Genomic DNA, 25623 nt, shown 5'->3' with positions numbered 1-25623 from the left:
GGGAAAATCGGTAAAACCAATAAATCGATCGTTAGTGTTATTGGTTGATCGTCAAGGCACAATGGGCAATCGTTTCGGCCCCAATATTAATTATGTATTACAGTTGGAAGGGACTTTGCTCTGGGCATGGACATTCTGTCGTTATTCGCGAATTGCCGTTGTATCCGCAGTCGTTATTAGCGAAGTTGACTGTATAATCATTATTATCATAAGGCCACCTGGAGTTAATTCGTTGTTTCGGGTCACTTCACTCATCCGTACCAGGCAGGGTTTATTTTATATTTTATATTTTATTTTGGTTACTGCCATGTGCATACATATGTACATGTACGTCACGTGACACATGTACAACTGTGCATATCGAATATCCAAGCTTTTGTCCATCAAGCCAGTCGATCAAATTATTTGTCTGTAGACGATCCAGCTCAGTCCCATCACTGCATCAGGTCCAGGTCTCCTCCAGGACCAGATCTTGGCCTCGCTGACAAACGAGTCTGACCAGCAGCTCCCACCAACACTTCTGTCAAGGAGCAACATGATGGCGGAGCTGATGCTGTTTCAGGACCAATTGCTGATCAGGGATAATAGAAGACGACGTCGGCACCAAGCGCTGCATCATGTCAGTTGGCTGCTCCCGAGGTCGAAGTCGATGTCTGGACTGCTGAAAATCGATCGCGATCCGTGGATCGGGAATGATCTGCATTTAATAGTTTTCGACGCGAAAGGCCCTCCCGTCGTGTTCCTGAGGCTTTCAAAAAACGCGGCCAAGGATTCAAAATTCTGCGGCAAATTCCACGGGGGAAAAGGGGGGTTTTCTGCGGCACTTTCTGCTGTAAAATCAAAAATCTGCGGCACTTTTTGCAAGTAAGTTTTTTCATACTACTATTATGACAACTATGCATGAAGGAGCACTTTTCATACTATCCTTTGCAGTCACCATGGTCACGAACTGAATAAGAGTGAAGAATCTTGGAGAGACCTGCACTGGCAAGAGAAATGTGCTCAAACAGATCGCAAAGTAGTTTTTCTGCTACTTTCTGAGTAGTAATTTTAGTAATTTACCCTAAAAAATTCAGATTCCGCGGGCAAAAGTGTGGATTCCGTGATTTCCGCGGATGATGGCAACTTCTGCGAAATTTGCCGCGGCCGCGGAATCGCGTTTTTCCAAGGGGACAGAGTGTTCCGTCCAGGCGCGGTCCGGAACGAAAGCCCACCGTACATGCGCGCACGTACTGCGACGTAGGTCTACACGGTATCCGCTTTCCGCGTTCAGAGCATGACATGACATCGACGTACATTTCTTGCATAATAATAATACATTATTATTATAATGTTCGCGGGATCCGTGTCGGACTATGTACGTAGTAGGGCATTCGGGTACCCGAACATGAAAAACATGGAACCGTTTCACCCCTAGTAGATCTACGTAGTAATAATAATAAACAATGGACCCGGCCGTACCCACGTAGCAGAGAGTCGTAAAATACCGGTATTTTACGACTCCCTGCCACGTAGATATCTACGTCTCTCTGGGTTCGAGCACCTCTAAAGCTAAAGTAATAGAGTCATGTCATGTACGCATGCAGCAGCTGCTGTACGCATACTGCTGTATTACTGGGTATATTATTTTGGTTTAATTTTTACAACACTCGACAGAGAAATTTGACAAGGACTCGTACAATACAATAGCGCTAGTCCTCGTGCTACGCTACAGTACTCGGAATTGGCTCTCGTTGTCGAGAGAGTGGAGACTGCTTGTGTAAAAAAAAGCTAGCCTTTGCTAGCCTTTGCTAGCCTTTGCCTTTGTCTATTTGGTTTTCGCAACCAGTGTGTCCTTGTGGTGTCGGCTTGAGCGCAGATTTTCCGCCGCTACATCTTTTGAAACGGTTCGTGCGGTCCCTCCCAATCTAGCTCGCCCGCGCGAGCCAGCGGGTACAATGGAGACTGAAGAGAAACTAGACCTGCGGTCCAGCGAAGGAGACTGCGTCTTGTGCTCTGTGACCGAGGCTGAAGTAAGCCTGGATGAAATGCTAAGCCTGGCGTGTCGGCAAGGCAAGCAGGACATCGTGGAGCTTCTTCTGGAGAGCGGTGCTCTTGTGAATCACCGAAACAAGGCAGGGAATACTCCTCTGCTCGAAGCATGCAGCCAGGGTCATGTAGACGTGGCCAGGCTGCTTTTGGACCGAGGTTCTGTGATCGATGCTCCAACGGAATCGACGTCAGATAGCGCCCTAACTTGGGCGTGCACGCTTGGAAACGACCTAATCGTACATTTGCTTTTGACTCGCGGAGCAAACGTTGAGCACAGGACCAAAGATGGTTGCACCGCCCTGATGTTCGCTGCGTTGGCCGGACACGTGCAAGTGGCTGAGCTACTGTTGGACCACGGCGCTGAGATCAACGTGCAGTCCGACTCGAACAAGGACAGCCCGCTTACGTTTGCCTGCTGGAAGGGCCATCATGATGTTGTTGAGTCGTTGCTGAATCGCAGCGCACATATTGAGCATCGCACGAAAGAGGGCTTCACCCCTTTGATGTTTGCTGCACTCGGCGGTCACACCGCCGTCGCCGATCTGCTGCTGGTGCAAGGTGCCAAGGTGAATGTGCCGTCCGGTTCCAACAACGATATCCCGCTGACATCTGCGTGCTGGAAAGGCCACCACTCGGTCGTCAAGTCGCTCATCGAATATGAAAGCAACTTGGAGCACCGCACCAAGGATGGCTGCACGCCGCTGATGTTAGCGGCACGCGAGGGTCACTTGAGCGTGGCAATGCTGATACTGGAGCGCGGCGCCAAGTTGAACAGCCCGTCCGGCAGCGAGAACAACATTCCACTGACGCTGGCTTGCTGGAAAGGCCACTGCGAAGTGGTGGAGTTGCTGCTGCATCACGACAGCGATCTCGAGCACCACAACAAAGCTGGCTGCACACCGCTGATGCTGGCAGCCCGAGAGGGCCACGTTGAGGCAACTGAGTTGCTGCTCGAACATGGCGCCGAGATCAATGTCCCGTCCGGTTCAAACGACGACACTCCGTTAACGTTAGCATCGTGGAAGGGACATGCGGAAGTCGTGGAGCTGCTGCTGTCCAATAAGTCCAATGTGGACCACCAGACCAAGACTGGCTGTACACCGCTCATGGAGGCTACGCGGGAAGGACATGCACTCGTAGCTCAGTTGCTGCTTGAGTATGGTGCTGAGGTTAGTATGCATTTGTGGGTGCCTGTGCGTGTTTGTGTGTGTGTGTGTGTGTGTGTGTGTGTGTGTGTGTGTGTGTGTGTGTGTGTGTGCGTGTTTGTGTGTGTGTGTGTGTGTGTGTGTGTGTGTGTGTGTGTGTGTGTGTGTGTGTGTGTGTGTGTGTGAGAGTTAAACCCTTTACCGGCAGCCCCATACTTGAATGCGTCAACGTTGACGCATTCGACATGCATACAAAACCATGCCTGGCATGACGGGAAGCATCTTTTTACGGGGATTTCCCGTGGCCCTCACACAGCCAAGGTATGATCCTATCGGTAGCTGAAGAGATCCACGCGTGTCCCATTTGATTTCATTGAGAACTGCGCGATCGAAAACTTACGGAAATGCATGCGCGCCAACAATGCCGTCCGCCCCCGTCAAAACATCGCCAGGTGCATATTCTCTTGCGCAGTGAGTTCCTTTCGTCCTCGGATGACTTCTCCTGCGAGGACTTAGCAGTCATTCGCTCTGGGACCGACGACAGATAAATTAATACTTCGTTCCAGCCGCCGATGCAAGCGAATTTCAAATTACGGACCGGGGCGCACACGAAGTAAATTCTCACGCAAATGTGGGGAGCGCTAGCCGCTGAAGACGATGTCGCCGTGCTGTACCTGGAAGAATCCGATGGTGCTTATGGTGGGGAAGCCATGGAGAGCGATCCCCGTGTCGACAGTCTCCCAGAGACGGAATTTAGGCCATCGACTTTCTACGTACCTGAGTGACGGCAGCGCAGCGCGGTGTGCGTGCAACCGTACGGAGCTTTCCGACAGCGACTCTGGGGCGATGCTGCTCTCATTTGCGAGCGAGGCATGGCCACTGAAGTTTGTGATGGCTATGGCGTTTGTTTCCGCTCCGAAGTCGACTTGTTTTGGCAGTATCATGTCAGTGTCGGAATCTGACGATTTGCACTATGTACGATTTCCGTGTTTAGACGTAGAGGTGCCAATTTAGCAGCGTATGTGTGTGGTATGAGAAAATAAGTTTGTCCATGGTCAAGAAGTAGTACTAGACTTCCAATAAAACATAACTATTACTTGCACATACAAAATGTGGCCTCGTTGTGAGTTATTGGCATCCATCTAAATGTTATGGATTTCATATACAAAAGTAACATTACCGTACGGTCATCAGAGTACCATGGCAATCATGGGTATTGAGCAGTCTTCGGACAGTGAATCACACCACTTGACTACAACAGGAAAACCTGTGAAGGCGACCACTCGGATAAGGCGACCACCTGTCCAAGAGGACCACTGGAACCAGGATTAAGGGATGCTATTTCCGGTCATATGACCCTGGACGAGGAGACCACCTGGTGACAGAGACCACGTTTTGAAGTCGTCTTAGACAGGTTTCAGGGTAGTTACCTATAACAAACCCCAGTGCACTAAGGTCCACTTTGCCCACTCCCCGTCCTTTTGTTTCACGTTAAGGTAGTTCGGGACATTTAGGCTGACGTGTTGAAGTTGGGCATACGGATGTAAGCACAGCACAAACGTCTAAGGGATTTGAAATTATAATTGTATAGGGTCTATTGGACCTCTCGCTCTTCAGGAAGGGTGAATAGCCAATGTTAATTTGCAGCTAATTTGGGCAATTTTTGCTAGAAAAGGAATATCTTTAGAATGGCTGATAACATACTCATAAAACTTTGGGAAGACGAAGTACACGCCATATAGATGGCATCAAGAGTACATAAACAAGAGTGTGCAACTCGACGACCCCCAGCCCACTGCGGAATATTTTTTATGACATGCGTCTTTGGCGGCTTTTTGGCCCCGCTGATGCCATCATGCGTCGCCAGAGATCAAAGTACGAATAATTTGCACATTACAGCTACGGTAGTGGAAGCAGAACAACGGACGATAGACCGATGTGTCTTGAACCTGATGAACTCCACCGTATCTACAAAACAAGCGCGGCATCCTGGCATGTCCAGGATTTGGCTGAGGGGGGGGGGGGGGGGGGGGGATGACATCATGCTACTGTCCCAGGTCAGCCATTTTGAAAACCGATGTCAAGGAGCCGTAAATCTCACACACCACGAGCAGTATTTCTGTACACGCAGCAGCATTGTACATTGTAAACTACAATTTGCCGTTATGTGAGCCAATCAACTGCAATTGTTCATGCGAGTCCAACAATGTCTCACCGCTCAAAGCATCCTTTACATAGGCAGCGGTACTATGTCCACTCGTCACTGTGCGCTGTTCTACATGTTCTGGCTGCTCGCTGACAACAGGTTGTAATAGATTGACTAGTAACTGTTGACGCCACCTCATCTCTCTCTATCTCTATTATTTCGTGATATGTAACGTATTTACTGTTGATCACTACTACATATTATTACTGTTGAACTAACGTGTTACTTCGTATTATTTATTCACGCTGTGTTTGTGACATTCTTCCTTTTTCCAGTATTATTGTGCGTGCACACGATGACGCAGGTCGCCATTTTGTCCGTGTCATCTTGGTGCGCGAGCCTTGATCCTTTTTCTCTAGCTCTTTTAGTTTTAGTTCTTCTTGTGCAAAAGCAAGTGATTAGTCCAATGTCGAGTGGGCTGTGAGTGTGTTTTCTTCGATGTTTGTACGTTGAAAACGCGTCGAGCGCGCCTGCAGGGATCACACTGTACAACAGTACGAGTGTACACAGTCAGGTCACCCTCCGTGTTTCTGTAGCCGTGCATGCTCACTGTACTCTGTAGACTGTAGTGTGGACAATCAACACCAGCGCAAGCACCATACTCGTACCGTGCAACCGCTTAGGCCGCGCGCGCGCCCCGAGCCTAGCAGCTAGCTAGCCCTGCCTTTTATTTTTCGAAACCAAGGTCGAAACTTTTGAGGGGGAGGGGGCGCGCGCCCCCCCCCCCCAAACCCGCCATTGTACGGCTTTTATATTTTTATTTTTTCTTAAATTTTTTTAAAACTTTTTTAAAAAAAAAATTCAACTTTTTTTATAATTTTTTTTAACTTTTTTAAAAACTTTTTTCAACTTTTTAATACTTTTTTTTTTTTTTGTAACTTTTTTAACTTTTTTTAAAACTTTTTTTTATTTATTTTTTACTTTTTTACTTCATACTTCTGCATTCTGAGATTGTTGAAAAAAGAAAGAAAAAGAAGTCAGAAAGCCTTTTTCTTCACTTTGTTATGCCTACTGAGCAATCTAAAGCAAGAATCATCGTGATTGAAAGAAGAAGAAAAAGTTGTCCAGCAGGGGATTCGAACCGACAAACATCGATCACGACGGAAAAAAAGAAAAAAAGTTCGTCAAAAGTGGGATTCGAACCTACAACTTTTTTTCTTTTTGTTCTCAAACATCAAGATTCAAATCCAAAAAAAGGACTGTCATTAAAACAGAAACAGAAAAATAATAAGGCACCCATTTTGATAGTCCAGGGGATGGCCCACGCCTGGTAAAGAGAATAAAATAGAGAAAAGAGAATAAACCTACAACTTCTGGTTTACGAAGTCTGAAGAGAATGTTGAACGGCCTCTGCTGGGATGACGACTACACCATAGCTCAGTGGTTAGAGCATCGCTGGCTACAAGCGAAGGTCCCTGGTTCGAGTCCTGGTGGTGACAGTCAATTTTTTCTTCAGACTTTTCCCGTTTGTCTCCTTCCCTCAAACCAGTTAATACTTGAATTTTTTCAAGTATTATAATCATGCCTACATGCGTGTGTACGTTGGTGACTGTGTGTGTGTGTGTGTGTGTGCGTGCGTGCGTGCATATGTGTGTGTGTGCATGTGTGTGTGTGCGCGTGCGTGTGTGTGTGTGTGCGTGTGTGTGTGCGTGTGTTCGTGTGTGTTTGTGTGTGTTTGTGTGTGTGTGTGTGTGTGCGTATGGCTACACTGTGTAGGTTGAGACTCCTGACAATTACGGCCAGTCACCGTTGTTTATGGCTTGCTGGAAAGGGCACGCGCGTGTCGCCCGCCTTCTGCTCGAACTCAATGCAAACCGCGACTGTCGTACCAAGACTGGTATCACACCACTCTTTCAGGTTAGCTGTCTGTGGGGTAGATCAATCATATGGCTGTCCTGCTCTCTCTCTCTCTCTCTCTCTCTCTCTCTCTCTCTCTCTCTCTCTCTCTCTCTCTCTCTCTCTCTCTCTCTCTCTCTCTCTCTCTCTCTCTCTCTCTCTCTCTCTCTCTCTCTCTCTCTCTCTCTCCCCTCCCTCTCCCCGCTATCTTGAATGCTGTCTCTTCCCATCAGGGTGTTGGTGCTGGCGGTGGTGCTGGTGGTGGTGCTTGTGGTGGTGCTTGTGGTGGTGCTTGTGGTGGCGGTGCTTGTGGTGGTGCTGGTAGTGGTGGTGCTTGTGGTGGTGGTGCTTGTGGTGGTGCTTGTGGTGGTGGTGCTTGTGGTGGTGGTGCTTGTGGCCTCCTCCTCCTCCCCCCCCCCCCCCCCCCCCCAGCTCTCTCTCTCTCTCTCTCAAACAAGAATCATTAATGTTTCATGGAAGATAAGAAAATGTGTGATTTTTCTGGATTGATCGATCATTGTCTTAGCGCCCTAGTTTGGATTCGGCACGTTAGCCGTGAACGAGGACGCTGTTTGTTTGCTGTGTCTTTGCCCCATGGTGTTGTCAGGCGTGTCGCGAGAACCACATTGAAGTTGTACGTCTGCTCCTGGAGTACGGCTGCTCTGTCAACTCGCCGTTCCCGAACAGCAGCAAAGAGAATCCGTTGACGTTGGCGTCGGAGAAGGGCCACGTGGACCTGGTGAAGCTGCTGCTTGAGCGCGGTGGGAATGTTGAAGTAAGTGTTTTGGTCTGGGACCCTGGGTCGTTGCCGTGTCCACGTACCCAGGATGGCTGTCTGCATTCATTCCTTAGAGAGGTTATGGTGCACGTCATTTTTGATTTGATGCGAAAGTTCACATAGCCAGCAATCGCATGTCATCACGTACATTGAAAATCAACATAATTTTGCGAATCGACCTTTTTTCTGGATCACTTTTCAACGAGGACGAAGCAAAGTCGGCCGAATGAAGCCTAGCTCTTAATTTGCTAAATCCTATATATAGGATTTTGGTCATATTTTTCAACTCAAAATGGGTGTGGCACGAGCATAGAGAAAAGTATGTGACCAATTCTTCCTTGCTAGGTCTTAGTAGATATCGAGAGTTGAATAAGATAATTTTTTCAAACACTAACATCTCAGGCTCATCTCCTTCCCAATATTACTAAGGCCTGTGCCCTATTTTTCGAATCCTATATATAGGATTTGAGATTTTATTGGACCTTGTTTTATCCTTAAAACTGGTAGTTTCATGACGGCATGTGCGATATGTCGTCATGAAACCACACCTGCAATGTTCTTCTGCACATTCACTGCTTCAGTCCTTTCCATGACAGCAGCTGAACAAATATGCTCAAATTTCCAATTTTTGCTGAAAATGGGTATTCATCAGAAATATTATCGCCCTATGAATCTAAAATGTGAACATTCATGCCTCAAACATATTTACAACTTCCATGAAAACCATTATGCCGTTATTACTGGTCGTGATGACCAATAACAACGGCATAAAAGGCACACATTTTCAAATCCTATATATAGGATTTTGGGCCAGCAAATTAAGAGAGAGGAAGAAAATCACCCTCTCCACTTCACCATCACGATACTGACATAGATACGAGATGAAACAACTAAAAAATCCACAAGAAAACTGTACGGCCATCATCGCGCTGACTTTGGTCTGACTTTGGTCTGAGAATTTCTATCACGATCAAAAATGTACGAAGAGCACTCAAAAATAAGCCACAGACGTACCTTTATCGCTCTCTACTCCTTTTTCAAGGCACAAAAGTCGACTCTCCACTTTCAAACCAGGAAGCAGACATACCAGTGGTCCTTTTCAGCTGCTCCACAAGCGCAGGAAATGTTCACCAAGGGGCGCAGAGCAGCATCCATTCCAGAAAAAAGAGCTAAAATACGAGTGAGACTGCATGCCTGAGTACATGAGTACATGTATGAGTACATGCAGAAAATAGTCAATTTCAGCGTTTCTGCTCCAAACAGCAACTAGCTTCGACTAGAAACAAAGATTACACCAAAGGATCAAACAACAATCATTTTCTGCAGTTGTTTTTGCAGATGGCTTCCTTGTGCTTGGCCCAGCACGCCAAAAATCACACCTCGGAGGAGTACAAAAATTACAACTCTCAGATGTCCTCGATTGCTGGCCATGGCTCGCTTTATTTGGCTCGCGCGCGTTGGAAACAACGCGAGTTACCTGCATCGCGAGTTGAAATTTGGAGCTGAAATTGCGCGTTCCGTCAAAAATAACGTTCAGCTTAACCTCTTTAATCATTCATCTCCTTCTCCCCCTCTGCTGTATCCCTGATCCACTGACCGATCACACTAGCTGCTTTCGCCGCGGTGCTGATCTCCATTGCAGTTTCTAGCATACCATAGTTCCACTACATCCTTCTAAGCACCCAAATCCTGAGCATCCAGAAGACTGCACGAAACCCAAAGTGTGCAGCTTGTGACTTTTTCTCCATGGGTGACTGTCACGGCGAAATTCCGCAATTACATCATACTTGGTGCGGATAGGAGGCGGGAAGTGGCGTTTTGCGTACACTTGAGCTGCAGTTGTGCAGAAAGAGACCTGCTTGAATCCTGCGTGTACGCCGCACTGCATTGTTGTAGTGCGCTATTTTTGGGTACGTCGTGTGTACGTGGTCTTGGTGCATGCGCGCGCGTTGCTGTGGTGTGAAAAGCAGTCTTCGTCTTGAGTTCGTCATGTCTAGTTGTGTTTCCGTAGTCGTCTCTGTAATAAACAGTCTTTCCAAATGTAGTTATCGTCGTCCAATTGTATAAGTGTTGAGATGACATGGGGCTGGGAGCGGGTGGAGAAAAGCTATCTACAACTGCATCACTAGAATGGTGGATTTCGCGAAGTAAAACAAAGTTTTAAAGAAATGTGATCACGGAATTTTGCTGTGACCGCAACCCGTCACATGATCAGTCTCACAGAGCTGCACACTCTGGGTTTCATGTACTCTTGCCATCCAATATGCTGTCTGATGATTGACTATATCGTCGTGGTGACATCCACAGCATTAACAGGACAAAGCTTCCTGCCAATCTGAAAAAATCTGGAAAAAGCCTCCCAATGCTGTAAGGGTTTTTGACTTTTTGTAGAAATTGTACTGTGCGTGGGGTGCACGTGTGTGTGTGTGTGTGTGTGTGTGTGTATGTGTGTGTGTGTGTGAGTGCGTGCGTGCGTGCGTGCGTGCGTGCGTGTGTGTGTATGTGTGTGTGTGGTGCCAGCTAGTTCGGTTGGTGGGTACACTTATGCCTGATTGTGTTGGGTCTGTTGCCAACGGGCTCGGCTACTTGAAGGTGTAATGTTGTACCTGCCACCTTTGTTGGTTCCAGGGTTCATATACGTTCTCTTTGAAGTATACATACCTGTTAACCATGGACTACTTCTAGCTAGATTAACTCTTGTGTAATCAACGGTACTAGTGAAGCTTATATCAGATCCACTCTGATTTAGCCACCCACACTAGTAGCAAGTATTACCTTCACTGGGGGCAGGGGTAACTGCAGTTGGATCCCAGGACGGATACCCTGATGCCGTCAATCCTTTTTCTGCACCTTGTCCTCACCCACTTACTGAGGTGTGGTGAGCCCATAAGTGGGATCATTTTCCAAGTCCACCCAGAGTTTTGGGGATTTCAGGGAGTGTCGGCCGTTGGACGGTTCAATGGCCAATTGAGTCATCTTTCCAAGATTCCTTTTGAGTCTCTCTCCCCTCTCCCGAGGAGACCCACGTGACCAGTTTTGGTAGTGAGCAACAAGTGCAAGTACAAGTGTGTGTGTGTGTGTGTGTGTGTGTGTGTGTGTGTGTGTGCCGGCATTGCTGTCTGCTTGTTTCCGCCGTTGCATCGTTGTGCAGGTGCGCACAAAGAAGGGAGCCTCACCGTTCTTCTTGGCATGTCGCGAGGGTCACATGGGAATCGCCATCATGCTATATGAAAAGAGAGCCGATACGGAAGTGCCGGATTCACGCAGCGTCACGCCTTTGCTTGCGTCTTTCCGCAATGGTCATGTTAAAGTGGTTGAGTGGCTCCTTAACTATGTCAAGGCGTTCCCGAGTGACGACGATTGTTCGGTAAGCAACGATGCACGTTCTACGCACTCTACACTATGTGTCTTTGTGTGTGTGCGTGCGTGCCTGTCCGCCCGCCTGCCCGCCCGCCTGTCTGTCTCCCTGTCTCTCTGTCTGTCTGTATGTGAATATGGCTGATCCGGTCATGGTCTGTTTTCTTGTTGTTGCTTGTCACGTGTGTGTGTGTATCTGTGTTGCCACACCTGCCGACATGTCAGTAGCCTGCTGGTTTTGGAGGCTTGTCACAACCTGCCGACAATTGGTCTTCTCCTGCCGACAACAGCCATGATAATATCCAATGTTGCCCTTCTGCTTGGTTTAGAAATCATGATCCAGATTTTGTTGCCTACACTGGTCATCATGAGTTTTTCTGTAGCTCTCTCCTGCCCTGCTAAGCAAGATCATCATCAGTCTTGGGAAAAGATGGAAAACTCAGTTTGAGTCTCACTTAGAATCGCGAAAATATTGGCGCCTGTATGCATGTGTATACTGGGGTTACTATGATTGGGGGTCTGGAGGCGAAGCCCCCAGATGATGCATTTTCTTTTTCTATCCCACTGGTATTTGGCTAAAATGTTGTGGCAACACTGGTGTATGCGTGTGTGTGTGTGTGTGTGTGTGTGTGTGTGTGTGTGTGTGTGTGTGTGTGTGTGTGTGTGTGTGTGTGTGTGTGTGTGTGTGTGTGTGTCACACGTCTTTCTTCTCTTTCTCGGTCTCTTCCTGACTTTTCTTTCATTCTCCTGGGTGGTTACCAACAGCCAGTGTATGCCGGAGTATGTGGTGTGGTGTGTGTGTGTAGAAAAAAAGAAGAAAAAAATGGAAAAATGAAAAATAGGGATTCACTGGCCAGAAAAAGTCACTTCAATCAGCTGTGTGGTGGATACCAGGCTAAAAATAGTGGCGGTCAATTCATCAGCCTTGCAAGCTGTTGAATGGTGTAATCCCAGCACAAGTTGCTATGTCTAACATAGCTGCTCGCTATCATCGCTTCCGCGATGGGCAGGTCTGAGGTCTGAGGTGTGTGTGTATATGTCTATCTGTCTCAGTGTGTCTGTGTGTCTGTATGTGAATATGGCTGATCCGGTCATGGTCTGTTTTCTTGTTGTGTCTTGTCACGTGTGTGTGCCGGCATTATCGGGATCATCCATCTTACGTCACAACAGAAAGCCCTGTCGGCCCCTTGTCCACCTGATTCGAAAATGGATGAGATCAGGACATTGCGGGAGCAATGTACTGAGTTGATCATGGCAGCCAAAGCGAAGAAGACGCACGCAGCAGAACGGTGTGCCGAGGTACACAATGCATAGTTGATTCCTATTTTGAAATCTGTTATTCTCACCATGGCGACCTGTGGCCACTAAGAGAAGAAGAAATACGGGAACGGGGATTGGATAAAGATGGTTTTTTTTTAAATTCTTTATTCTCACGATGGCCTCATCGCCAATAAGAGATACGTTTATGAGAAGGTGAGATGCTGTGGGTTATGCAGTTGGAAAGTAATATTTACATCACTTTGAATTTTACAAGTATGGAAGAGGGTGAGCGCTGCAGGAGCAGATTGAGTTAAACTGCAGTGAGTAGACTAGTTGTTGTTGTTGTTGTTGTTGTTGTTGTTGTTGTTGTTGTTGTTGTTGTTGTTGTTGTTGTTGTTGTTGTTGTTGTTGTTGTTGTTGTTGTTGTTGTTGTTGTTGTTGTTGTTGTTGTTGTTGTTGTTGTTGTTGTTGTACTTGTTCTTGCTGCTGCTGCTGCTCCATCTGCTCCATCTGCTGCTGCTGCTGCTCCATCTGCTGCTGCTGCTGCTGCTGTTGCTGCTGCTGCTGCTCCTGCTGCTGCTGCTCCTGCTGCTGCTGTTGCTCCTGCTGCTGCTGCTGCTGCTGCTGCTGTTGCTGTTGCTGCTCGTATTTGTTTAAACCCTTTCAGTGCTAATGACGAGATATCTCGCTCTGTAAAGTGTACCTGAACGGCGGAAGACGAGATATCTCGCTCCACGGTCCGCGCAATAGTACAAAGTGCATATATCACTGTACAAACTGTCGTAAGTCATGTCAACGAAGGCCGTTGGAAAGGTATTGAGCTCAGCTTTCCAGTGATATAAAGTTCATTGCGATAGGACTAGATTTGAGTGAGCGATGACGAATAGAATTGCAACAAAATCAAAATACGCTTTCTGGCCATCAGTTCAAACCTTTTGCTCGCAACTCGCTTTTTTTAGGGGATTTCCCTTTGCTACAGCGCATGCGTGTTGGGCATCAAACAAAGCGCTTGCATCTCAGCTTTGCAGCACAGTTTGAATCGTGAAGTTTGGTTTAGTTTGAGAGAGATGGCGAACGAAAATGTATTATGAAGTTGTTTAGCGATTCTGATACATGTAACGGCTTCTTATAGAGCACATAGAAGTGGTGCTCGCATGCCTTTGGAGCTGACAATTGACAGAGAGCCTTCGCTTGGCTCTGGGCTTTCCAACCAGCCATAGATCGTGGAAGTCCACCCATAAATGCAAACGGCAAAAGATTTTGCTCGGCGACGTGCTTACAGGGTCTAAAATGAAAGCAAGTGCGCTGAAAGCTTAGCCGGCAGGGGGAAACTAGGCCAGCAGTGAAAAGGGTTAATATTCGTTCTGGGAATATGCACAATCAACTTTGCTAGTAACGACATCCAGCCGGGCACCAGAATTACCGTATATTCTTTGTTACCGTAAAATCCCGCCAGAGCGCCCCTCCCTCCTCGACGCTTGGGGTGCGGAGGGGCGGATGGGCGAGTCCTACTTACCGCATTCAGAACTGTATATGAACAAGTACTCACCCTACGAGAACTGTTTGTGCATCTCGTAAACCCACCAAAGGTTAAGAGCCAGGAGTCGTACAGACCCGTCAAAACTCAGGTTTTGTGCGATCCCTGGTCAAGAGGGTGGGCACTGTTGCGTACATTTCCAATGGGGTCGGGCACGCGTCTGCAGTACAGTACGGCATCACAGACTGTGACAGAGTCATACGAGGATACAATCAATCATGTCCCTGACAAGAAGTCAGGGAGGGGCGGATGGGAGAGACGGGGCGCTCTGGCGGGATTTTACGGTATAAGCGCTGAGCTGATATTTTTTCAACACCCTTCTACCCCGTGCTTATATTGGAGACCGCGCTTATATGTTTTCAACCAATACATCCATACAGAGCAAGAAGAAATAATATGCTAGATAGTGGATATCATGCATGCAGCATTGATTTCCACCAAGACCGTGCTAATAATAGAGACTGTGCTTATAATGTTTCGAAAGGTGCTCACAGTGTGCTAGTATTAGAGACTGTGCTAGTAATGGAGACCTGTGCTTATAATAGAGAATATACGGTATGCCGTTACTGGCGAAGTGTTCTTACGAACGAACGGCCCCGTTTACATGTATATTAACCCATATTTTGTATAGTATGACATAAAGTGGAGTAGCACGGGTAGTCGATACCCGTGCTACCCGTGAGGACCTCGGGTAGACGGGTACAGAATAGTTAGTGGAAATAAAATAAAAAGGATGAGAAAGACAAGAGTTCTTGATGCAGGTTATTGAAAACACAGGAAGCACATGTATTATTAGTATATTCTGTTGGTAGTGGGACGATGCTCAGGCAACAGTCCATCACACCAGACGATATGCTACGGCTCTGGGTCAAGGCAGTCAAGCAAGCTGCCAAAAGGAGGACAAAGAAGGACAGGACAGTGCAGATAACGAGTGGCTACGCTCGAAGACTCTTCAAAGTGGAAATGCAGTCCTACCTTGATTGCAGTTATTTCTCCACCCGGCGCTGAACAGCCGTCGGAACTGTTTTTGCGAGGTGAGCCTCCGCAACAGCCTTCGCAACTCCGACGGTATGGAGGCATATGTCCGCAGCAGACAATTGTACTCTGCATGTATCGACTCGGCTCCTTGTTCGGCGAGAAGGCCCAGTCCGACGCGTACGCGCATCATGCTGGGAGCAACATGCTGCTCTAGCAAATGCATCTTCGGTGTTATGTGGGCCATTTTGCGTGCCACCAGCTCGGACCTGACGAGGGCGATGAAATCTCTGATGTTGCCACTCAGATCTTGAACTTCTTGGTCAGTCACCTGTATCAGAGCAGATAGAACACAGCGAAGCTCTGCACTGGATATTTTGGATCAAGTCGACTTCACGAGCAAAGTCTCCATGAAGAATTCCCAAAGTCACTTGTGAACGGTATCCACGTGCGAGCAAGTTATGGTATCATGTCAGCGGAAGTAGAACTGTGAAGTCTCATAAGATACCACCATGGGCAGCAGGAAAATGGTCTTAGTATCTGAGGTATCCAGCATAATTCAGTATGGATCAATACACTGCATAATTCAGTATGGATCAATACACTGCATAATTCAGTATGGATCAATACACTGCATAATTCAGTATGGATCAATACACTGCATAATTCAGTATGGATCAATACACTGCATAATTCAGTATGGATCCATACACTCGTGCTCGGGACAATGTGTGTTTTAACCAAGAGTATGGCAGAGTGCGTACTAAGTCCACTGCTCTCTGCCGGTGCTGAGCATGGAGCTCGGCTAGCTGCACCATTTTTTCACTGTCACCTGGCGCTAGCGCAGCGCCCGCTGTCGTGACCAGCTGCGCATCAAGCGAACGAACATCACGGAGGAGGCAGTCAAACAACAGTGAGTGAATTCCAAAGTCGAGGTGGAGGGCAGGCAGCACTGTGTCCTCGACTGGGATTGGCGGGATAGGTGACCGGATAACATTGTGTAATGTTTGGCGTTGCTGATGTTGCCGCCTGCAGCTGTAAACCTTGCGAGGTCGGCTCCCAGTGACTCCAGGGATCCAGGAGTTCTGTCGTTCTCATCCCGCTCGTTGCTGGGCAACTCCGTGGCTTTCTTTGTGCAGTGGCAGTGGAGGCAGGGTCGCACACCACTGGAGCCGGACAGGCCGTAATTGCTCGTTTGAAACTTGTAGTCTCCAAACAAATAGAAATACAGCCTCTTGCCGTTCCACTCCCCGCTAGCTATCAGTTCCTCTAGCTGTGGGCGGTAGATTTTCAGTGCTGTTTCTGTGTTGGCTGCTGTGTCCTTTGCATTAAATATGCAGAGCGGAATTGTGCGCTTCACTGAGTTCGGGTGCTCGACACTTGCAATCTGCAGCACACAAATTAGAACAGCAGCAGATCTTCTTTTCAACTTCTCCTTTTTGAATTTTTTTCAAAATATGCCATGCCACAAACTTTCTCTTTCCATTTTTATAAATGCAAAAGTGCATGCGTGTGTGTGTGTATATATATTTACCTGCATGCAGAACTTGAAAGAACCTCCTCCATGGTCACTTCAGCTTGACGTATATCCTGTCATCAGAAATGGCACCATTGTGCCATGTCGGCAGGTTATGCTTCGCGTACATGTCAAGGTAGTGGTGCACTGTAGCAGGCAAGTTGGGTAGTTAGACCACCGCCACAACCGCGAAGGATGCAGCCTGACTTCTGGCCCATTGGAATAGTTTCCGCTACATATGCTGTCAATGCTTCTGACAGTGTGGCACAAACACGGTGCTCTGATTCCAGGTTGAGGCCATACGTCTTCAAGCAAGAGCGCAGGACGCGAAGCTTGTTCCAGGATAGATTTAGATCAGCCTTGAGAGAGAGAGAGTGCAAGGCCATCCTGAGCTGGAGATGGAAGTACGCCGGCCTGTTCCAGTACGTCTTTCTTGTCTCATCACTCGTATTAGCCAATGACGTCGCTGCTTGTGCCCTAGCACCACTGGCGCCGACGCATACGGTCTCATCTGAAACAATGAAAATACCAGTTGAAGAGTAATCAATCATCGGGGCGGCATAGCCAGTTACTGGCAGCTGTGCACAAGGTCAAGATCAAGGTGTGTGTGTGTCAGGTCAGGTGCGTGTGTGTGTGTGTGTGTGTGTGTCGTAAGGCGAAATAGCACGTCATAGTACATTTGAGATCAGCGGGAAGAAGATGACGACGTCCACTAATTTAGTATCTGTGCACACGAATCTGCTGTGTGTGTGACTCTGTGTGTCAGCTATGATATCATCTTTTGTGGTTCCATGCCTCGCATGTACGTCTGAACCATCCTGCAAAGTTTGAATGACGTAGGTTGAGCGATCGCTCCGCGAAACATACTTTTTGAAATTCTCTCCATAGTATATCTTCCACCATTGAAATTTTGAATTTCTTCAAAAAAAGTACTGAGATGGGTGGCTTGCAACCTCGATATGGCTTGTTCCAGGCATGGTTTGGAGCCATCTTCTGTTGAAGTAGTGGCGGGGAACTACCCTGCAACTGCTACAACAAAAAATGATTCGATCTGAGAAAGGGTGAGACCGCGAATCTCGGTTGAATATTGAGTATTTCAAGCCTTTTCACGACGAAGATGGGGTTCTTTCTGGAGATGGACGACGCGGCAAGGGACATGGTGTCCGACTTCTGGCGTCTGGTGAAGCCAGGGATCATTTGTGCAGTCAGGTCGGCAGCCTAACCGTCGGTAAGCTTGTGTTTGGATCCCGTTCTGCTCGATGTGGTAGATCACAAACAATTTGATATCGCACAAAATGATCTCAGCATCGTGCGTACGGTATTTTATATTCAGAAAATCCCAAAGTGTCTGTGTGTGGCCGTCCTATGCCACGAGAAACTCCAATCAGGCTCCTATGTCCTCTGCCTTCATGATTGAATGTCCACTTCGTTTGAACAACGAACACAACAATCGAGGACGGCTTTGCAATGAAAAATACAGCTATACTGGAGCTGAAAAAACGGAGAAAAAAAGTGCTCAGGATGAGACTCGAGTACACGCATACTCTCCCCGCAGGTGAAACGCAATTTTTTGTGAAAAATGCGTGACGCCGACTGACCAGTAATTTCGCCTGACGGTGTGCACGCCATATGCATGCATGTGTGTGTGTGTGCACGTCGCATGCATTTGTGTACACGCCGCATGTACATGTGTGTGCGTGTGTGCACCATTGTACTCAAACAAAAAGCAAATACTGTAAATAATGTATTCTGAATAATGATGCTCAATGCCTACCTATCTCTCTCAGCTCGGATGTTCTCCCAGGGCTGTAGCAGGCGGTCCGGCAGGTCCGGCAGCTGCCGGACCAATATTCGACCAAAAAAAAGAAAGAAAAAAAGCGGGACCTCACGGATGTGAGCAGCTCAGGATGTCCACCCGGTACCATTGATGAGGATGTGTGCAATGAGTAGCATAGAGGTAGTACATAGTAGTGCCGGTAGTAGACCTACATAATACATGTACATATCCACAAAGGCACACAATGAAAACCTTAGCAAATTTATTCCGTTGTGACTCCGAGTTTCATGGCTGAACCAATCATCAGACAACGATGATTGTCTGATGATTGGTTCAGCCATGAAACTCGGAGTCACAACGGAATAAATTTGCCAAGGTTTTCATTGTGTGCCTTTGTGTACGCCGCTCTGCCTGAATCAGGCATTGAGCACTCTTGCAGAACCAAAGCATATTGCCTCTGTACATGTACATATCATCACTTTCAGGAGTATGACCCTGCTGAAGGTCATGTGGACAGTCGTGCCTGTGAATGTTCCTACACTGTACTTCTTGAAATGTATTGATTCTTTTCTTCCTCCGAAGTCGGATCTTGCCGGACCAACCAAAATGGGGCTGCTACGGGCCTGTCTCCTCCTTTTCGTACGTTCGCTAGCGGATGTTGACGACACCTCTCCAACCGTTACCCGCTTATAAACTTGTGCCCGGCCACGTTGACTCTGACGTACTGCAAGGGTTCCGTCGCACTGTCTTGCCTTGACCAAATTCCCAATCAACTGGACACTGGTATCGCCTTTCAGCTTGGATGGTGAGGAGGCCAACACTTGGGCAACCGTCGATGAGCGCGATACCGTGTTCAAGCGGGTGGTAAGCAGGAGGCTCGGGTGTGCTGGGACGCACGGGGGGGGGGGGGGGGGGGGGACTAGTTGTGTTGCACATGTACTCGTATTTGTCACTGACATTCCTACTGCTGTGGTTGCTGTCGTTCCTATCGCTGTTGTTGCAGCGGTGATGGTAACGGTGGGTGCAGTAACGGTTGCTGTCGAAACAAGCTCGCTAGATTTCTGGCGTTTTGTGTCCGCAGTGACAGCTCCACTGATTTTATATCCTGCTTTCCGCTTCGGAGGTCTGCCTCCTTTCGATTTTGTAGCATAACGGGTGCGTACTGTGCACTTTGAACGTGTGTGTGTGTGTGTGTGTGCAACCCATGTTACAAGCTCGCCACACGGCCACCACCACAAGCCTCGCTGACCCGCTACAGCGTCTCTAATGCTGTGTACGGATAGTGACGTTTCACGCTCGCAAGGGTCCTGAGCAGCCAGTTTATCTCTTAGAATCTGCATTGTTTGTCCATGGGTACGTTGGTGAATAAGCTCTTCACATCGAAAGTAGCCATCACGTGGCCCGTGCCTATGGCAGTGTCCGTTATTTTTTTTGCGATGAATTCCTGAGAATTTGTCACGTGAGTTCCGACGGAGTCTTGCCTGTGAGTCGGTCCGGATTATTTTTGCCAGGAAACGTGCTAAGCGGTGGAGTGGTGAACCAATAGCCGCTACTATGGGTCTGAGAGGGATGTCGTCCTTATGAATCTTAGGGCGACCGTAAAAGTGAGGACGCCGTGCACGTCCATGGGTTGTAGAAAGGTTTCTGAGAACGAGATATTTCCTCTCTTCTCTCCATTGGGCGTAGGGATTTATGTAGTTTTTCTACTAACCTATCCGTTGGATTTCGCGGGAGGAGGGAATACGTCGTACTGCCCTTCAAATGGTCTTGAATTTTGTTATAATCCGCTAAGTCCATCAGCACAACCGCTCGTCCCTCATCAGCTGGTAGTGTCTTTATGGTTAGAAGTTGCCGGAGGTCACGTAGTGCCGCTGTAGCTTGCCGTCTTGTTAGATTCTGGGAAGGTGTAACGGCGTTGTCAAGGGCTTCTTGTACCTTCTTGCAGGTGACGGCGATCCTCTGGAAGTGAGTTGGCCCACATCGCTGTTCTTGTGATTACTTCTTCCTTCGAACCTTTTTGGGTGGAAGAGCAAAATCCAAGCCCAGTTGCAAGAGGTCAGTTTGGTTTGTTGTGAGGTTGTGAGAGGAAAGGTTAAAGATATTCCGCTTGTTTGAAGTAGCGTCTGTAGCTTTGGTCGGTGAAGCAAGTAGTTTCTTTTAAGTTCTCGTTTGTGCAGTGTTGTGGCGTGTTGGAAGGAAGATACACCGTGTGCTTCGATCCACTTCCATCCAACTGTGAATGTCTAACTGTTTTCCTCAAGCGTACTCCAGGCTTTGGCTGCTTCTTCTGTTCTGTTCTGTTCTGTTCTGTTCTGTTCTGTTGCTGGTTTTGCTGGACAAGTAGTTTAAACCGTAGTTTCTTTGTATGCTCTCATAGAAGTGTCTGGTGGACGCGTACCATTGAGGCTTTGACTTGCTCAGAGTCGTGTGGACTATTTCTTTTGAGATACTTCTGTGTCACCTTACTAGTCTTGCATTGGGTGAAAAACTCCAGCCTTGCAGGCCCGGAGCCAGCTCCTGGGGGTTGATACGGCCCCAGGTCGGCTACAGGACCGACTATTTCCACGTGCTCAATTTCAAAATCCTGGGAGGATACATCTCTACCTCTATGCATTATCTGTTTGTTTCAGCTGCACACTTCCTCTAGCAACAGAGATGACATCTATCACAGTAGATTTCACAGGACAAGAAGAACAGTTGAGGCTGAGGTAGAGACTCCAGCGAGAAGTGTATGAGGATAGATTACTACTGGTACAGTTCCAGATAATCAAGTGCACACTGAGCAGCCCATGATCACATGGACACTGGAATTGGTGAAAACTGGTACGGCCATGGCCGCACCAGCCGTACCCGTGGCGCCGGCCCTGCCTTGCCAATGGTTTTTTTAGAATGACCGTTGATTTATGCCAATGTTGCAATCCTCTTTGAGACTGGATCAGCAGTGTCCTGCGAATACTAAGTGGAGGATGGGTAGACATTTTTTTAACTGTATGGAGAGAAACATGTAATGCTGTAAAAAGATACGCAAGTAAAAGGAATAGCGCGAGCTCCAGTGTGGGAGCAAACCCATTCCTAAAAAATCATCGCCGAAGTCGCAACCACTATATCACAAGTATCCTGGATGTCAGTCCCTCTAGGGCCTCTTAGAAAACCCTTGTTTGTCAGGGGAAAGGAAGTCTAGTCCTTAGGTTGGTTGAGCTTCGCCTGCTGTCGTGGCAAAGGATAGCATGGTATGGCAGGCACAAGAAATAGCTGTCAAATGCCCAGAGAGTCGTTACTCAAGCAGTGCACTTGACCTCGGGGCACTGAAATCACGTCACTGCTCGCGAATTGTCGTTACCCAGACACAGTCGTCAGTTATCCAAAGTTAAATTGCACAGTTCGGCGGGACTTTGCTCTGGGCATGGAAAATCCGTCGTTACCAGCGAACTGTCATTATTGCCGCCGTTGTTACTCACGAAGTTCAATGTATCTGTGGACATACATGTATTCACACAATTATTATTATTATTATTTGTTTTACAGCGGAAGCTCAACAGTGCAGCTGCACAAATATGAAGAGGCCGATGGGACCAAGAAAATAAAAAAAATAAAAATAAACAAATAAAAAAAAGTGTTTGCATACCACTCCCCTTATTCATGGCTCACACATGACGGGTTTACGTGGCTCTAGTAAAAAAAAGAAGAAAAAAAGGAGAAAAAAAGAAACCCCCACCACCCAACTCGTAGGGTTTACCGGGTGTTAGCGGCCGTCGTGAGTTCCCTTCGGGCAACGGACACAATAAAGTACTCTTTTCTTTTTTTTTACCCAACTCACGCAATCATTTTAATATTCACCATATCAAACCGGATCATTCATTCGCGCCATGATCCAAGCTTGCAGCCTAAATCAATCACATCTTCTGAAAATCTTACTCAAGTTGCTGTCTGGTGATCGGTTAAAACCGTGAAACTCGAGAACTATGGCAGAAACGTTTTTGATTCCTTTCAAGTGTGCATACAGTCAACTTTGCTAATAACGACTGCGGATATAACGACTGCGGATATAACGACTGCGGATATAACGACTGCGGATATAACGACTGCGGATATAACGATAATTCGTGAATAACGGCAGAGTTTCCATGCCCAGAGCAAAGTCCCATCCCACTGTAATACATAATTATAATGAGACTTCGGGTATAACGACACTTCGCGAATAAGGACACTTTTCTGATGCCCCGCCGAGTGTCGTTATAGCGCCCACGCCATGTACATAACCCCCCCTGTGTGCTCCCCAACGCATTCACGCTGCACAACTTTTACTTTCCACTACTTTCACTTTAGCTCATACGTGTACATGCACACCCTTCAAAGCGGTGAACCCCTTGATAGGCGACAAGCCTCTGGGTCATCCTAATAAAGATATTATTATATTATAACTTATAAGCAAAGTTGACTGTACATGTATTTACATCTGCTTTTCTGTGACTGTGTGTGTGTGTGTTTGCTTAGCTGCTGTTTAATGAGCTTGATGCCGAGAAAGCATCCAAGGAGACCAAGCGGCAGGCAGCCATTCGGAAGCGCGACAAGCGGAAGAAGCGCAAACGCGAGCAACAGGAAGAGGAGGCTCGCAAGGAGTTGGAGGCCAAGGAACAGGAGGAAGCTAGTCAGCAAGAAGCCGTCATCGAGAGGACGGTGGCCGCCACCACTCTTCGTTTGACAGCCAGCCCGGAAAGCATCCTATCGGCGCTGAAGTTCCTGACAGCGACACCATCAGCGCCCACGACCACCACGATATCGACCAGCAGCTCCTCCTCACGACAGGCGAGCAGCACTCGCGAACGGCGCAATCTCGGCGTTGATGATGTTGTTGCAGCTGCCGCTGCAGGTGTTAGCGTCATTAGCCCCGCGCGAAAAGCTAGCGTACCGGCAGCAGAACGCGACCGAACAAGCCAGCAATCGAGCACCGACTTATCCGCTAGCGACGACGATCGCAACCGGAAGAATAGACGGCGGCGCAAAGTCAAGACTCCGACCACCACCGCTCTTACTGGTCCGTTCTCGGCCATAGCGTTAGCAGCAAAACCCCTGCAGCTCACAGCCCTCTTGTCGAGCACGCAGGCCTCGTCGAAATCGTCCTCGTCGTCCGTGACCGGGGATTCCGCACGTCACCACGGCAACGCAAGCAGCCAGCCCTGGCCGCCCCGGTCCGACACGCCCGGTGAAGCGCGCAGCAAGACTGGGACCAAATCGTCATCCAGTGTCATCGCTGCTGCGTCTGCCGGAGCAGCAGCTAGACCTGGCAGTAGCGGTAGTGCCAGCTCCTCATCTTTCGACGGGAGCGGTAGCAGTGGGGAAACCACGACGACGACTAGTGTGATCAATGTAGAAGACGTCCGGGTGAAAGCAGCCGCTATGTCTCTGTCGGCGCAGCGCTCCGCACGCACCCCGCCGCGCGCTCCGAACCCGCGCGCTCGCACCACCGCCGAGACGTCCCATCAGCAGTCGACGGCCCAGAGCAATGCGTCGCGCCTCAGCTCGGGGAGCGATACGGCCGTCGTGTACAGCAGTCGCTCCTCTGCTTCGTCAAGTCGCGCCGGTGTTGCATCCACGGCTGGAGCTCAGGGTAGCTCCGGCTCGGCAAGCACTGCAGGCGCTTCGTCATCGCTAGCGGCCGCGACCAGTGCCGTCAGCTCAGTGCGCTCTTCCGCTGGTGTTAGCACATCATCCCAGGTGGGTGTGAGTATGTGTGTGGGCGTGTGCAGCGTCCACGCAGTGAACACTCAACGTGAAACGTGTTCAGTCTTTTGAAGTACAGTAAAACCAGTACTAGCACCTCATTGCCCCCGATCGTTCCTCATTCTTCATTCCGTTTGGCCTAAGCGTCGACATCGCCAAGCAAGCTTGGCGATGTCAACACGAAAAGGCTGATAATAATAATAATACGAAGTCTGAAGAAAACGTTGAACGGTCTCTGCTTGGATGACGACTACACCATAGCTCAGTGGTTAGAGCATCGCTGGCTACAAGCGAGGGTCCCTGGTTCGAGTCCTGGTGGTGACAGTCAATTTTTTCTTCAGACTTTTCCCGTTTGTCTCTTTCCCTCAAAACCAGTTAATAATAATAATAATAATAATAATAATAGTAACTGGTTTGAGGGAAAGAGACAAACGGGAAAAGTCTGAAGAAAAAATTGACTGTCACCACCAGGACTCGAACCAGGGACCCTCGCTTGTAGCTAGCGATGCTCTAACCACTGAGCTATGGTGTAGTCGTCATCCCAGCAGAGGCCGTTCAACATTTTCTTCAGACTTCGTAACTCACACTTCCTGTGAATCCACACAGGCGGGTGGGACGCAGCCCTCACTGTAACCCACACACTTCACGTACAAACTAGAGTGCTGAGGCTGGGAAAAAGGGAAAATCCCTTCTCAGTGCTGCGGTGAGAGTTGCACAACTTACGTAACGGTAACGTTAGTTTATCGGTAGTGTGAATGTCCATCACTGTTTATCGCCATTCACGGTTTGACGGGATTCACGGTAGTCTGGACGCACCGTAAGTGGGTATAGGTTTGCAGCGGTTCCTGAACTTTGTGTCATCCGCGTCTGTGTGTGCCCGTGCGTGCCCGCTTGTGCCTGTGTGTGCATGCGTTCACTTTTTTCTCTCACCCATCCACTCACGCACACTTGTACACACACACACACACGCACACACACACACACACACACACACACACACACACACACACACACACACACACACGTACACAGAGTGTTGCCGAGTCGTTGTCCGGAGAGAATTCAGCTCGAGACGTAGGTCCTGCTGCGTACATGGAGGATGACCTGGACTGGTTTGAATCCTCCACGTCAACTTCGGTGAGAACTCTCTAAGCTTTATCAACCGATACTGTAGGGCTTAATATGGCTGGACTTTTAACTTAGATCTGCACTCGTCCCTCTTTAATCCAACACTTTAAAAACCAGCACCCCCTATGAAGATGCATAATTTCCAGCAACCAGAGTATCCTGTTCATGCACAGTGCAGCAGTAAATCAGATCTTCTAATCCAGCACCCTCCCTAACCCAGCACCCTCCCTAACCCAGCACCCTCCCTAATCCAGCACCATCCCTAATCCAGCACCCTCCCTAATCCAGCACCCTCCCTAATCCAGCACCCTCCCTAATCCAGCACCCTCCCTAATCCAGCACCCTCCCTAATCCAG

The 25623-nt window shown here is 48.3% G+C and overlaps 1 protein-coding gene across 1 annotated transcript; it reads left to right on the top strand.

Moving 5' to 3' along the window:
* Positions 1 to 1641: 1641 nt before the first annotated feature.
* LOC135830511 (ankyrin repeat domain-containing protein 17-like) lies at positions 1642 to 25623 on the top strand. Its single transcript, XM_065342758.1, has 7 exons — positions 1642 to 3200; positions 7099 to 7239; positions 7826 to 7993; positions 11148 to 11363; positions 12524 to 12652; positions 22913 to 24133; positions 25172 to 25623. The coding sequence occupies exons 1-7, from the start codon at positions 1938 to 1940 to the stop codon at positions 25289 to 25291; spliced, it is 3258 nt and encodes a 1085-aa protein (XP_065198830.1). The 5' UTR covers positions 1642 to 1937; the 3' UTR covers positions 25292 to 25623.

The sequence above is a fragment of the Sycon ciliatum genome, unplaced genomic scaffold (assembly GCF_964019385.1).
Source record: "Sycon ciliatum unplaced genomic scaffold, ocSycCili1.1 SCAFFOLD_624, whole genome shotgun sequence".
Lineage (NCBI taxonomy): Eukaryota > Metazoa > Porifera > Calcarea > Leucosolenida > Sycettidae > Sycon > Sycon ciliatum.
The sequence above is the reverse complement of the archived record's forward strand: the minus strand, read 5'-3'. Positions and strand labels throughout refer to the sequence as shown.